The sequence below is a fragment of the Monodon monoceros genome, unplaced genomic scaffold (genome assembly GCF_005190385.1).
Source record: "Monodon monoceros isolate NGI ecotype Baffin Bay Population unplaced genomic scaffold, NGI_Narwhal_1 Super_Scaffold_11, whole genome shotgun sequence".
NCBI classification, from domain to species: domain Eukaryota; kingdom Metazoa; phylum Chordata; class Mammalia; order Artiodactyla; family Monodontidae; genus Monodon; species Monodon monoceros.
In genome coordinates, this window is record NW_021703767.1 from 105,359,362 (window position 1) to 105,373,697 (window position 14,336).

The 14,336-nt window shown below is 35.7% G+C and overlaps 1 protein-coding gene across 2 annotated transcripts in view; it reads right to left on the bottom strand.

Annotated features, from left to right (window-relative positions):
- Positions 1-2,763: 2,763 nt before the first annotated feature.
- GFM1 (G elongation factor mitochondrial 1) overlaps positions 2,764-14,336 on the bottom strand; it is a 42,753-nt gene continuing 31,180 nt past the window's right edge. For both annotated transcript variants that reach the window (XM_029215278.1, XM_029215279.1), the window contains exons 14-18: positions 11,411-11,573; positions 9,654-9,798; positions 4,872-5,032; positions 4,040-4,093; positions 2,764-3,882 (exon numbers count right to left, since the gene is read on the bottom strand). In XM_029215278.1, coding sequence (XP_029071111.1) covers positions 3,751-3,882; positions 4,040-4,093; positions 4,872-5,032; positions 9,654-9,798; positions 11,411-11,573 — 655 coding nt within the window. In that variant the 3' untranslated portion in view covers positions 2,764-3,750. The remainder of the gene's footprint in view (positions 3,883-4,039; positions 4,094-4,871; positions 5,033-9,653; positions 9,799-11,410; positions 11,574-14,336) is intronic.

Genomic DNA, 14,336 nt, shown 5'->3' on the forward strand with positions numbered 1-14,336 from the left:
CTAAGATATCAAACAATCTAGTGATAAACAATGCCAGAACCAAGTAATAAACTCTTCTAACTGAAGTTCCCTAAATATCTTGGAAAAAAAAGTGCCAAGAGCATTATAAGAGCATATTCAATGTCCTGTGATTTTTAATCTTTCAGTGTCACGTTAAGAGCTAGAAAGGGGTTTCAGCTTTCTTGTCTCAACTTTCTAAAAGTCCTCTCATCCTTGTAAAGGCATTTTAAATTAGTGAGATTAGGCTCACAAATGTGATCATAATTCAATCAGGTAAGGAAGCTAAGGTGGTAACCCTTTAACAGATTTCGGTATAATAGATTATGAAGGTGAATTCTACACATATGACATACAAAAAAATTACCTAATTTATAAATTTACAAAACCTATAAGTTAAACCAACTAAAAATTTCTCAATTTCACCACCAGAACATCTTTTCTAGCACAAACTCTAGAACTGCTGACTTGGTTTTACTAATACTGATTTTGCTAGCTAACAGAGGAGAAAAATTACTTCATCTGCCTTGACATAAAATGAAAACCTCTAAATTCCCTAAGCCCTCTTTTATTCATTAAGAGTCTAAAGAATTCTGAATCACTCTGACCCCATGACAGTAACAGAGAGCATCACATTTATTTTCCTAATCTCTTTAGAATTTTCGAAAATTTTAAGACATACAAAATAACACCAGGATTTTGCCTGCATTCCATTTGATTCTACTTATAGTTTTGTTTTTCCTACCTGAGTTATGAATAGTTAGAAGTTAAGCAAGTTCTTTTGAACGTCAATTGGAAGTTTCTATATTGGCCCTTGAATGACAGTGCTTCATGACATATGAGTTTATCTCACTGATTTCTCTCAGCTTAGAAAATTCTATGACCTGTTCTGTGACCTTTCCTAACTTTCAAAGTGCTACAATCACTAGCATGCTGCCTGGCACTTATTTGAAAGGATAAATGAACCCATGCTCACAATAAATTGCCTGTGAAAACATGAACTATTTCAACGATGCATTACAGTTTTATTTGAAGACGCTTTAAGCAGCAATTAAAGCTCTAATTCAAAAATTGACAGTTCTAGCAATGCAAGTAGATGTTTTCTACAAAGGGATATATTCCTACATGTCACAATTTACTACTTACCTGGTGGCTGCCTCACTTCACTGGCATCAATTTTAAGTCTCATCCAGATTTCAAAAGTATTAAAATCTGAAAAATCCTAAAATTTCAGTATTAAATTTTAGTGACTTCACAACGTAAATCTAAGAGTGAGCAAGGAGGCAAGGAATAACAGAAAATTGACTGTACATCTTTAAAGATAAACTTACCAAGCTAAGAACCAATAGCCCAATCACTAACGTCACACAAAAGAATACTAATAATGTGACACATCTGAACAAATCCTGCATTTCATGTTTTGGAGGTACACGTTATACTGCAATGGTCTTTAACCTTGCCTGTATACTAGAATAAGCTGGAAAACTTTTGATCTTGATGCAAAGAATCAGAGTATCTAGGGGTTGGCCTGGGTATTTCTCTTTAAAGCTCCCCAAGTGATTTTTAAAGTGCTGCCAGGGTTGCGAATCAGGGCGCTACTGCAGCAGGCCTAGTGCTGCTACCATTCTCCAACACAAATCATACTGTCTTTAAATTAGCCAACAATCATCCTTTACAACAGTAGTATAAAAGAAACCCTCATTTATGAATATTCTCATTAATTTTTTCCTTTTACAGACTTTGGCTGGTATGTGGTCTTTACCAACTCTAACCAAACTAATGAGTTAACAAAAGATGTGGGTTCTGGTCCTGGATGGGTTCCTATGTGATCCTATTCTAGTTACTCCCACCAGCTGGGCCTGTGTCGTTGCCTGTGAAATGCTGGTGTTGTGTTAGATATCTCAACTCTTTTCTGGCACCGTATCTTCATAACCAAAATGTTTTAACAAGTTAAAAGCACTTCCAAATTTATCCATCTTAGTTCTAATATTTCTGACTGTTAGCAACAGCAAGAGGAACTGTGCTAAATTCTATGAAGGTATTTCCTCATCAGGAACAATATTCAAAGTCAGTGTGAATAGCATGAGATGCTGATGAAATGCCAAAGCAACACAATTTTTCAGGCTTGATGCTACTGTAGCAACAGACATATTCATGGGAAAATGCACTTGGTTTGATAAGTATCATAACTGCATTATCAATTTGAAAAGTTAATGAGCTGTGTGGTCTTAGATAAGTTATTTACCTTACTCTGTGCTTTTGCCTCCTCTATTACAAAATGGTCATAATAATAGTACCTAGTTTCATAGGGTTGTGAAAACTAAAATGGATAATGCATTTAAAGCATTTAACAAATGCCTTGAAAACATTTGCTCAATACTTTTTAAAGGTCTTTTTTTCTAGGAACCTGAAGTTATAGAGCCAAATCTACAAATCAAGAAAAACAAAGGAATTTAAAACAGTTATTTCATGTCTATTATCCACTAAGGGAAAGGACTAGGATATGTCTTTCACATCAGATGGTTTTTGGATGAAGCAGTTCTGCACAATATGGTAGAACTCCCTGGCAATGTCCAACATTCTCTAGCTTAACATTTGTTCTTTCACAATCTCAGTGAATACAATATATGATACATTCCAGCAGACTAATTCAACTAGCATTTAATAGGTGGATGAAATAGACTAGCCACCAACCCTGTAGGTTATTAGTTCCAAGCTGCAGAAACAGTAAAATGAACATAGACAAGAATAGCATATGCAAGGGCCTTTTTTTTTTTTTACCTCACAGGTCTGCAAAAAAGTAACATTTATATTCCTAAAAACAAGCAGTTCAAAATCTGCAGAAGCCACAAATTGAAGCAATCAGCTCTATATAAAACAGCTAGAAATTTAGCTAGCATTAGAAAATCTGAAAAGTGTTCTCCATTTTTTTTTAAGAAAACACTTTATCCCTGTGCCTCATTTATTTCATAATGAAGTTTGCACCTTTTCATCTCCCTCACCTATTTCACCCCTCCTGCCCCTCCCTCCCCTCTGACCACCATCTACTGGGTTGTTCTCTGCATCTGTGAGGCTGTTTCCATTTTGTTATGTTTGTTCAATTGTTTTGCTTTTTAGACTCCACATTTAAGTAAAATCATACACTATTTGTCTTTCTCTGACTTATTTCACTTAGCATGATACCCTCTACGGCTAGCTATCCAGGTTGTCACAAAGGAATCCACTCTTAAACAAAAAAGGTGATGCTCCAAGAAGTGTTATGATATATGCAATTCACTTTCAAGTATACAGCAAAACAACTTGAAGAATGGAATTCCATATGCAACATAGATGGACAACAAACAGAAAAAGCAAATATGACAAATTATTATCCGATAAACACTTAACAAAATTGTTCATTGTTGAGTCTAGATGGAAGGTATATGGCTGTTCTTTGTAATATTTTTTCAGCTTTTCTGTATGTTGAAAATTCTTATGAAAAAATGTGGACGTTTATACATGTTCTAAGCTTATTCAGTATAACAGAAATAAGTATCTTCCTCAAATAAATATTAAATATTATTTTATTTGAGGTATAAAACCAATCAACCATTGAGATATACACAGAATTAACTATGATATAACAGAAGCTCCTGAATATAATAGGAAGGGCTTCTAAAATTACTTCTTTTCAGGCTGAATTTATTCCATGAATCCATTAACATATCTAAACCTTGCAGATACAGTTAAAGTTAGGCAACAAAGTGAGGAAAGTTAGTTCTTGGCGTTTCCTTTTTTTACAGGAAGTTGACCTGTAGCTTCCAAATACTTATTGATAAGGTCTTCTTGTGTAGCTGGTAAACATGGCTGATATCTGCAGTACTCCATTGTATATTCTCCCTTCCCCTGGGGGTTTAACACAAAAACAGAAACAAAAAGCAGATTTTTTTTTTTTTAAACAACTATCAAGTAAAGTCATGAAAAGACAAGATTTCACAAAAATGATGATTTTGCAGGATGGTCTCCTGAAGAACACTGAAGTAAAATTTAAACACTTGCTTACCTCTGTGCATGACCTAAGTTCAGTAGAATAACCAAACATTTCATTTAGAGGGACCTGAAAACATACACAGTAGATATTTCAGCATTGCTTATTGAAAAATATTTGAGAAAAATACAGAGAAGACTTAGTCATTTAATTCCTTCCTTTAGACTCAGGTTTCAACTAACTACTCCTGGTTTAAAAGAATTAAAAGCCAAATAGAAACCTGTTTTTGTTTTACCACAGTAGAAACCCTATTTGAAAATAATTTCATTTGACAGACACAACTAGAAACCCAATCTTGCAGTTTCCCGGAGCAGACGGACACCACTAACAGCCGTCCCTCTCATCCCCACTCCACGCAGCTGCAGCTCAAGCACTCACAAGTGTTTCTTCTGTGAAAATGTGAATACAACTTTCCCTTGGACTCCTCAATGACAGGCCATATGCCAAGGGTAGTGTCTTCTAAGAGGCCTTAGGTAACGTGATAAACCCTTTCTCCCATGAGATTTAAGTAAGCGACAGGCAAGGGAATTAAATATTATCCCAATAAATTAGAACATAATAAAATGGCTATGCAAACAAAGCTATAATGAGAAAGGTAATTATGCATCTAAGAAAATGACATACTCACAAAAGGCCTACCTGAAATGAATCTTATTTTTAGATTTTGCACTTAAAGAGATACTCTAACAGCAAAGTACAGAAATTGCCACATACATATAAGCCACAAATTCAACACTCAGCCATGGAAATGTGCCAATCTGCTGTACAATTTCCAAAAACAAAAGCTAACTCTGATTTCCTCTTGTGGATAATAAAAGCAAGGTTGTCAGTGACTAACAGTACTTACATCTGCATATAGTGTAAAATAGTCCTCAATTCCATCTTGTCCCGTGATTATTCCATGGCGCCGGTTAATTCCTGCAATCACTGGTCCCTGAAATTCATTTGGAGCTACAACTTCCACAGACATAATAGGTTCAAGAATACATAATGTGGCATTTGCCAGGGCTAGGGTTTGAAAAAAATATAAATTGGTTTATTAATCTTTAAACAAACTGGAACTCTTTCCTATCCACATATACAAAAGGGAAATATAAAGTGCTCTCCCAAAGGTACACACATAAATGATAAGGTTAAAATATGTGATCTGGACTCATTTTTCTAGTAGCAGCAGCAGTCACTCTTCTAAATGGAACTTACAGTAAGACAACACTTAATTCTAATATTAGTATGCCCATTACCATATTTTTATCCTAAAAATCATTAGGTTGCAGAAATAATATAAAAGGGTCTTAAAACAACATTCGATCAAGTCCCTTCCCATTTAAATTATGCAGTTGAGGGTTACTAATTCTTTCTGAAATCCTTCGGGAATAAAGACACTATCTGTTAAGCCTCTGACCAAGGTAAATCAATTCTTTCTTGCTGGTCCCTGGCAGACAGTTACTTATACTTGGAGACAATAATCAAGTCATGCCTGAGATATGTCTAGGCTAAACAATTTCAATACCCGACTGAGAATTAGAAAACCAAGTTTCTAGTTTCTGCTCTGCCTCTAATAAGTTATATGCCTTTTGGAAAAACACAATCTGTCCAGGTCATGTTTCTTCACCTACAAAATAAAGACATCGGCCTAGATGCTAAAGGCCATTTAAGCACTAAACCCCAATGTGTTTTTTATGTGTGTTTTTTTAAATTAAAAATACTTATTTTTTTAATCCCACTTAGTACATAACAAGAACACTTCTTACTGTGACAAATGCTGACTGAGGTTGAAAATGTAACAGTGTGGAAAGAATATAAAAAAACTTCAAACACTCATATTTAATTTGGACATTATGATAGTGTGGAATAATACTTCAGCCTCAGACTGGATGAATTATCTTTAAATAAAGACTTTAAGCATAACATGAAAAGGTGACAAAGAAAATGTTTTGTTTTAAAATAATCATAATTTTCCAAGCATCAATTTGTTTATAATAATCTAGTCGGCAATTATTCTCGTATATTCATTAAAGCACTTGTTCTAAAGACACTATTAGTTTAAGTGCAATAATTATAAGAACAGCCATTTAATATACTTGCATTTCTTTGAAATGTTTTCTAATTCAAATCATATCTTAGCTCAGACCTAACTGACTCATTACTCCTAATTAGTGAATTTTGTTCTGAAAAGAGGAATAACTGAACTCTGCAGACTCCTAAGTTTCATTAGCTAAGCCTGCAGAATTCTATGTAGACAGCTAAAGCAGTAGACTAAAAATTCTAGACTGCAGAAGAAGCTCTACTTCTTGTTAACTTCTTGGGTTACCACAACAGCAGAGCTTCCTTGGCTCTAAATAAATGTAATTAATGCAGAAGAAGGTACCCGGAAAGAGAGATGTGAATAGACATATTAAAATTTAGTTACACATTATCTAGTGTTTTCAATAGGTCAGTAATATAAAAGAGCTAGAGTGTGAGACAGTCATATACTAAAGAGAAAGAAGGGGCCAAGTATATAGTGTATAGTATATAATTGTTGAGGACGACCTGTCCAGTTCTGAGTTTCATATTCCCTCACCCTGCTCCTTTCAACTCCCTCTTTCTTCCTAAAACCACCTTCTGATTCACCTAGCCCTTATTCATGCTTTTCTCTGTCCCATTCCGTATGACAAGATACCAGAGCTAAATTCATCCTGCCATTTTTTAATAGTCACATGGCAGCCAAGCCCTACAAGCAATTTTTCCGGAAGTAGAATAAAAAGCAGGTGAAAATACCCACACCATCACAGGACCTTTTAAGCCAAAGTGGTGCGTAGAGATGGTAATGTTTCTATTTCAGTCCCCTAGGGATAAAGTTGATAACACCAGGCTGGGTGCTAACAAGGTTGTGTGAGGAGGTGGTCAAGGGCTAGGCTCTGGTCTGGGTTTAACTCTCAGCTCCACCACTAACATGTAACCTTGGGCCATTTGATTGACTACTCTTGAGTCTCAATTTTCTCAACTATAAGGCCACTGTTGAAGATAAGATATGATAATTCATGTACTCAACATAATACACAGCACAAAAGTGATCCATAAGTGTTATTATGACCACTCTGAGACCAAAAGCTGGCAAATGGGTGGCACTGCACAGTGCTAGGTCAAAGGTAATGTGAAGGGAAGAGGGATTAGCCTTCACTATGCCCAAATATGTGTGTGCAAGTGTTTTCAAGTACATTCTCATCTAATACTTTGGCATTACTATCTCCAAACAGCCTGGACTTGCCCATTTCCACAGAGTTAAGTATGAAGTAGAGCCAGCATTCAAACTCGAAGCCCAGGAGATCAGAAAGGGCACACTGCTGAGTAAAATGAGCTAACATGACTCTGGGTAGGCCTTTATTTCTCTTGTAGAGTAGCTACAAGTTCAATGTTTCTGCAGAGACCAAGCACAGCGGTCTAAAAATTGGCCATAGACAATGATGGCAACGGTTAACATCCATGGGGTGAAACAGTCCCTGAAAGAACATTCAATTTCATGTTTCAGTTTTAGTTACATCACTGATTAATCTCAGGGGCAAAGTTTACATTGTGACTGAAAATAGTTCCAGTTTTCTTTTTTTTTTTAATGAAAACTACGTGAGAATTTGAACGATTTTTCTTCCAATTTTGATAATAGAGAATAGCTCAAAAGTATAAGCTAATCTGATACTAAGCTCATTTATCGACATTTTCCACCCTAAAACTCTCACATGATAATCAGTGGAGGTGTATGCATGCATGAAAAGCTGATTTTCTTAAGAGCCCAGCAAAAATTTCCTTTTACCCTTCTATCGTTCAGTCGTGGAGAAATAAGAATCAGATGATGATACAGCAAAGTAATTCATTTTTCACACTTGCAACCTGTTTATTTGCACACATTTATCTGGCAAAAACCAATACTCCTCAATTCAATTATTATCTGGTGCTTTTCCTTTGCACCCCACCAGGCAATCATCACACATAACAGTATTTGTACACTTAAGTATTTACAAACTGAGTGTACATATTTACCTGTTTAGTTAATATGCATAAACATCCAGACTTTTTTCATGGCTATATATGTGTATGTTATGGGCATATAATCTATATTTATTTATATTTCATATAGGTACAATTAAAAAGGCTGAGGCTCTTTGTTAATTGATTTTACCAATTACCTTGCTTTATGTAGCCTCTATCCAGGAAAGCTACCAATTTCCAGTCAAGAACCAGCATAGAACAGTTGGTGATTTCTAATTTGTTTTAACTATACTTTAAAAAAGTATCACAATGTACACATTTATCAAATCATTACTTTAAATATTTTACAGTTTTGTCAACTGCTCAATAAAGCTGAAAAAAAGAATATGAAGTGATTACAACCAATTTGCCAGTCTAAGATTTATTAAAGTGGTGAACCCCTAGAAGGCAAGAGGCAGGTGTTATCAGTACAATCTGAATCATGCCTAATAAAGTTTTATTTTCTTTGTGACTTTATTTCCCTTTTTCCTATTAATACAACTGACAGACTGTGACAAGGTTTCTAGATCATAAATTTCAAATGCATTTTTAATAGCTAGCTGGCATAAAGAAAATGGAGGATTCTCTCACCCTTTCACAACTGAGAAACAAACCCACAAATTACTAATGGTTCCCATTAGTTTAATTAAAATAAGGAATTAGCAACCTGGTCAAGGAATAAGCAACCTTCTCCAGCCATTGCCCCACACCTGGTCACAGATGCAAACAGACCAAAACCAACAAAGTCCAAAATTCATACAATAACATCCTGATTTTCCGAATGTCTGGAAATGATGTGTTAGGATTAATTTTCTGCTGTCTATTTTGACCCACTTTGACAAAAATATCTCTGAAATGTTTTGTGAATCATAATGTAATTCTCTGCAAAACCCCACTTATGGACATAACTAATGAATTACCGTATAACGGATATGGAAGAGATGACAAAGAGAATGAATTTTCTGGCTCCCAGTTACAACGTAAAAGCCCCCAATGTCAAACTGCTGTGCCGTCATTTGCTTTTCTCTCTTAAAAGCAATGAATCAGATATATCTGCAATTGCTTAGGGTTCTGTTTCATCAGGGTTTTAATAGACATATTATTCTATGTGGAAAAGGCTGACAATTTTAGCAGTTTAACAGGAAGTCTGCACTGAGAATAAGGTTTACTGAATTCTTTCAAATGCCTAAAAGCCTACAATGTCATATATGAAAAAGTTGTTTACAAATTTATAGATTTTTCTGACATCTGAATAAATCACTAAAAACAGGATGACTATAGTTAATGTTTCTTTAAAATAATTCTGAGCATTTCTGTCTTCTCTATTAAAAGTAGAACTTACAGATTATCTATGAATTTAAACTTACAAAAAATACCAGGTAATTTAGGAGAACAAAGTAGGATTTTAATTTTGTAAGAAAGAAAACACAGTAATCTATCCTCACTTTGATTCTATGAATACTTGCCCAGAGCCTATCCATGTTCCCTGGTGTGCTGCTTACTGCTCTGGTGGGGTGGGGGGGATGAGAAGAAGACCTAACCAACACAGTGCTGCCTTCTGCGGCTCTGATGGTCCACCAGGGAAATAGATGCACTGATGTGGCAACTGCTAGACACAGCGTACCTTGTTTAAGAGCGCCTTCTCCTGCACGGATGAAAGAGATTTCATTGGAATCCACCATGTGATACGCTCCATCTTGCAGGACAAACCGGAGCCCAGAGAGCTTGTGACCAGACAGAGGGCCCTTCTCGCAGGCATCCAAAAACCCCTGTTAATGAATGAACACAACTTCTGGAGTGAGTGGGTTTCACTCACAGAAGCATTATGAAAAACCCCCAAACGTTTCAGTATTCAGAAGTGTAACATTTTTATGTATGCTATATTTCATTCTTTAAAAATAATTTTTTTTAAGTTGAACAGCCTATTTAAGTATTATTATTGTGGAATCTAGATGAGCAATCCCTTGCAGAAGTCTCTTACTTAGAGGTGAGAGCTGGTTTGAAAGTGACGCTGAGAGTGCTAGCAATCACTTTCTCAACCTTTTCTTCAAGAATTACTAAACTCTCATGATGCGTTACAGAGACAGCATGATCTTAATTTTACAAGGAGGAAACAGAGGAAAGGCAAATCTAAGAAATTCTCTAAAATAAAACTTCAATCAAAACTGACATCTAATCAACAGCTGTGTCTTAAGCTCCTACTATATACCTATCACTGCTCTGCCTCATTGGCAGATCGCTACCTAACAGCTTTAGTGTTATACAATGTCAGTAAGAACTAAAATTAAAAGCTAATTTCATTTTTCCAAAGCAATTCCTTTTTAAAAAAAAGCAGCTTTATTGAGGTATAACTGATATACAATAAACCATACATATTTAAAGAGTACAATTTGATAAGTGTGCAATTTTTTTTTCCATTCAGTCACTTAAATACTCGTAGAGCTACAATTCAAGATAGTTTTTCATGGCAAGACAATCACACAGCTGCACATGTAGTACAATATATTTCTGACATTCAAAACTGTAAACTCTAAATGCTGAAAAATATCTGAGCTTTCCTTCACTTACATTAATCCTGGAGAATAAAAGATAATTTAAAAGTGTGTGAATGACAAACTATTGTCTTGAAATAAAGTGTAATGAATGAAACACACTAATCACAAAAAATGCTACCAAAATTAATGCTGAAGCCAAAATTATGATCTGTTAATAAAGATTTCTAAGTTAAAAGGTTAAAAAAACCTAAAAATCTCAATCTACAAGAATAGACAGTTGCTAAAGGTTTACAACAGTCTTAAAGCCAGTTGACCTAGAAAGTCAACAAATCACTAGTAACCCATTATATGTGCAAATCACTTCACAATTCCCAAAGAAATATCAGAGTCTTATCTGATCCTTGAGTTTGTGAGGGGTTCGGAATTAAGTACTATATGCTCGGTTTACAAAAGAAAGTGGCTCTGAACACCATGATTTACCCAAGGGCATGTTAATCACTAGCAGAGATGAGGACAGCACCCAGGTGTTGGGAATCTTAATGAATGTACATTCTACTACATCAGTACACCTGAAAGTTTCATAAACCCCTAACACCTACTGCAAATTTCAAGTGCTGATTATAATCAATGAAGTAGTTTCAATTTATCAAGAGAAATACAATAACTATGATTAAGAAACAGAATGACTTCCCCTCATCATCATAGCATATATTTATAGCTCTTGAACTTAATGATTCTAATCAGATGGAAAGCTTAATGAGAAAAAGCAGAACTATAATGAAAATGAACCACAGAAAACAATGTGACAGCAATGTGCTTTGATACCTAATAGACTGTTTCTGATTTTTTAAAAAATGCAATAAAGTTTTTTTTTGTTTGTTTTTACCTTTTCTACGGCAGGCACAAATTGCTTTGGAACATTTGACCCGAATGTTTCATCTGAAAACTCCAACTTAGTGTAGTTCTCTGGGTCCAGAGGCTCCAGTACACCTATCACTTTTCCAAACTGGCCTGCACCACCTGATTGTTTTTTATGTGTAAATTCAAACCTGAAAGTAATTTAGGAAGAAGAAAAAAATCAACATAGCATTATATAATCACCAAAATGAAATAACTCCTACTAATTTAAATGAAAAACCAACTCTCATCATTTTTACTTTTTCCTTCAAATACGATGGCCTTGCTATAAAATTATTATAGAATTTATTTAAAAAGTAATCCTGTCCTTTCTGTTCTTACTTGGAGGTGAGGGTGGGGCACACCACCAAAGTAATCCATGGTTTTAATTCTGCTAATTCTGAATTTCACAAGTAGAAAGTAAAAGTCAACAAATTAAAATAAAAAGTCTGTGTAAGGTTCTTATTCTATTAATAGTAATCTACATTCCAAGAGCTTACCCATTTCTTTCGGAATGCCTCCCTTCCCTGGGACACAGTGTTCTCTCCTTAAATCTGTATGAGGACAATTACTTGAAAATAGGAGCTATGCAGTTAGTTCACTGAGATAGTTGCTATTTGATTTTACAACTTGTACACTATGGATTGAGAAAATATGAGAGAAGGGAGTTTCAGGCGGAATAACTAACACCTGAAAATGATTAATGGCAAAATGATCATGATTAACGTAAGTCATTCAAATAGACACACAGGGCTTCCCTGGTGGCACAGTGGTTGAGAGTTCGCCTGTCAATGCAGGGGACATGGGTTCGTGCCCCGGTCCGGGAAGATCCCACATGCCGCGGAGGGGCTGGGCCCGTGAGCCATGGCCGCTGAGCCTGCGCGTCCGGAGCCTGTGCTCCGCAACGGGAGAGGCCACAAGAGTGAGAGGCCCGCGTGTCGCAAAAAAAAAAAAACAAAAAACAAACAAATAGATACACAGGTCAGTGTTTACTTGAAACTACTAATGACAACATAAATAGGATGAAATAATCACCTTACATGCATACTAAATATATGTAAACACAGGCTACAATATCATTGAAAAAACATTTCATGAGTATCTACTGTTTGCAAGGCATTTTTCCTTTAAACTGAAACCTTCCTCAAGACCATAAGATGTAAGAAGCTGGCTGCTTTCAAAGGTGTCTGCAGATAACTGCAGGTAAATGGCATTAATGAGTGTGTGTTCCTGCATACAGATCTGTGAATGGTTTGGAAGAAGTAAACAGCAAATTTCAGTAGATGTCAGCTTGGAATAAGCAGTTTCCATAGAGAGCCTAAGCGTGAATGTGCCTGATGAACTGCCTTTAAATAATCTTCCAGCAGCCAAGAGCTTCAGGATAGGCTGGGAAACAATGCTGAACGGTTGATTTTCCCGGGAGAGAAACAAACAGCTATCAGAACCGAGAGCAGGAAAAGGAGAAGAGAAACAACTGCCAAATCACCACAGAATTACTGAAGGGATTCCAAAACTGTGGTCCACTGACGTATTTTCTAGTATGCTCAAGTTCTCTGAGACATTTTAAATTTTGTTTTCAATTTGACAATAATATGACATACAACATACTCTAGATCTGTGCTGTCTATATGGTAACCTCTAATCATGGATATTTACATTGAAGTTAAATAAAATTTAAAATTCAGTTCCTCAGCTGCACTAGTCACATTACAAGTGGTCAACAGGCAGGTGTGGAGAGTGGCTACTGTCCGGGACAGCAGAGCCAAATATTTCCATCACTGCACAAACTGCTACTGGACAGCAGTGCCCTGGAGGGCTAGATCACAGCCAAGCAATCCCTGCAGTTTCAGGGACCATGGCTGCGTTTATAATCAAGTGGATGCCAAATAATAGGACACTTATGCGCCAGGCTTGTGCTAAGCACTTTTTATGAACTGTCTTACTTGTTCTTCACCACAGACCCCAGGAAGTAGGCACTATTTTTTATTATTATTTTACAGGTGAGAAACCTGAGGGTCAGAAAAGCTAAGTAACTTGCCAAACGTGATACAGCTCTTAAGTGGTAGAGCCAGGATTTGTACCAAGACCAACACTCTTAATCAAACATGTTTCTAAAAGGCTAATAAGAATATAAACTGATTTAAGCTGCACACGATGCATTCACTTCAAAAGCTGTTAGAAGACACTGCACAAAGTGAGATTTTACTGTAGCTTAAATGGAGAAGTGGAAGAACTAAGACATCACTTGATAGGCACTGAATAGATATGCTGAAGGCAAAAGAATCCATGCTCCTGTGGTCAGACCACTGGAATTTTGTAAAAGACAATTTCATTTTGACAAAACATCATCATCTCTCACATTAAAATTACTGTTAATTAGAATTGTGTTGGTTTTATTGTAGATCTCTGTTTTGTAGATTTATTTTGACTTCATAGTCTTATCAAAGTTGCAAGCCATAGGCGTTTTTACTTAAGTTTTATGTCCATACAATTATTTAAAATAATAATTTAATTTGCCCGATCCCAGAGACCCATAATAATTTTGCTACTTTCAAGGTAACTCATACATTATTCAAGTTTGCAGATAATGACCTCTTGACTTACCACTAATGAAATTTTAGTAAGTAAGATTTCAAGGACTCACATATAGGAATAAGATTCTCTCAATGCAGCTTATTTACTTAACATCTAAATAGGCAGTTTAAAATTTTTAATATAATAATTATATTTTAAAAAGAACCTAAATTGGTATGTGTACTTTTAGTAAATGCCTGATATGTCACAACCTCTGTTACTAGCCTTGATCTACAGAGATGGTAACTGTATCTGTAAAGCTTCAAAAGGGTGATTTCATCTAGGAAGCTCACATATTGTACTCCTCACAACTCTAACTGGTAATAAAACAGATGTTAACT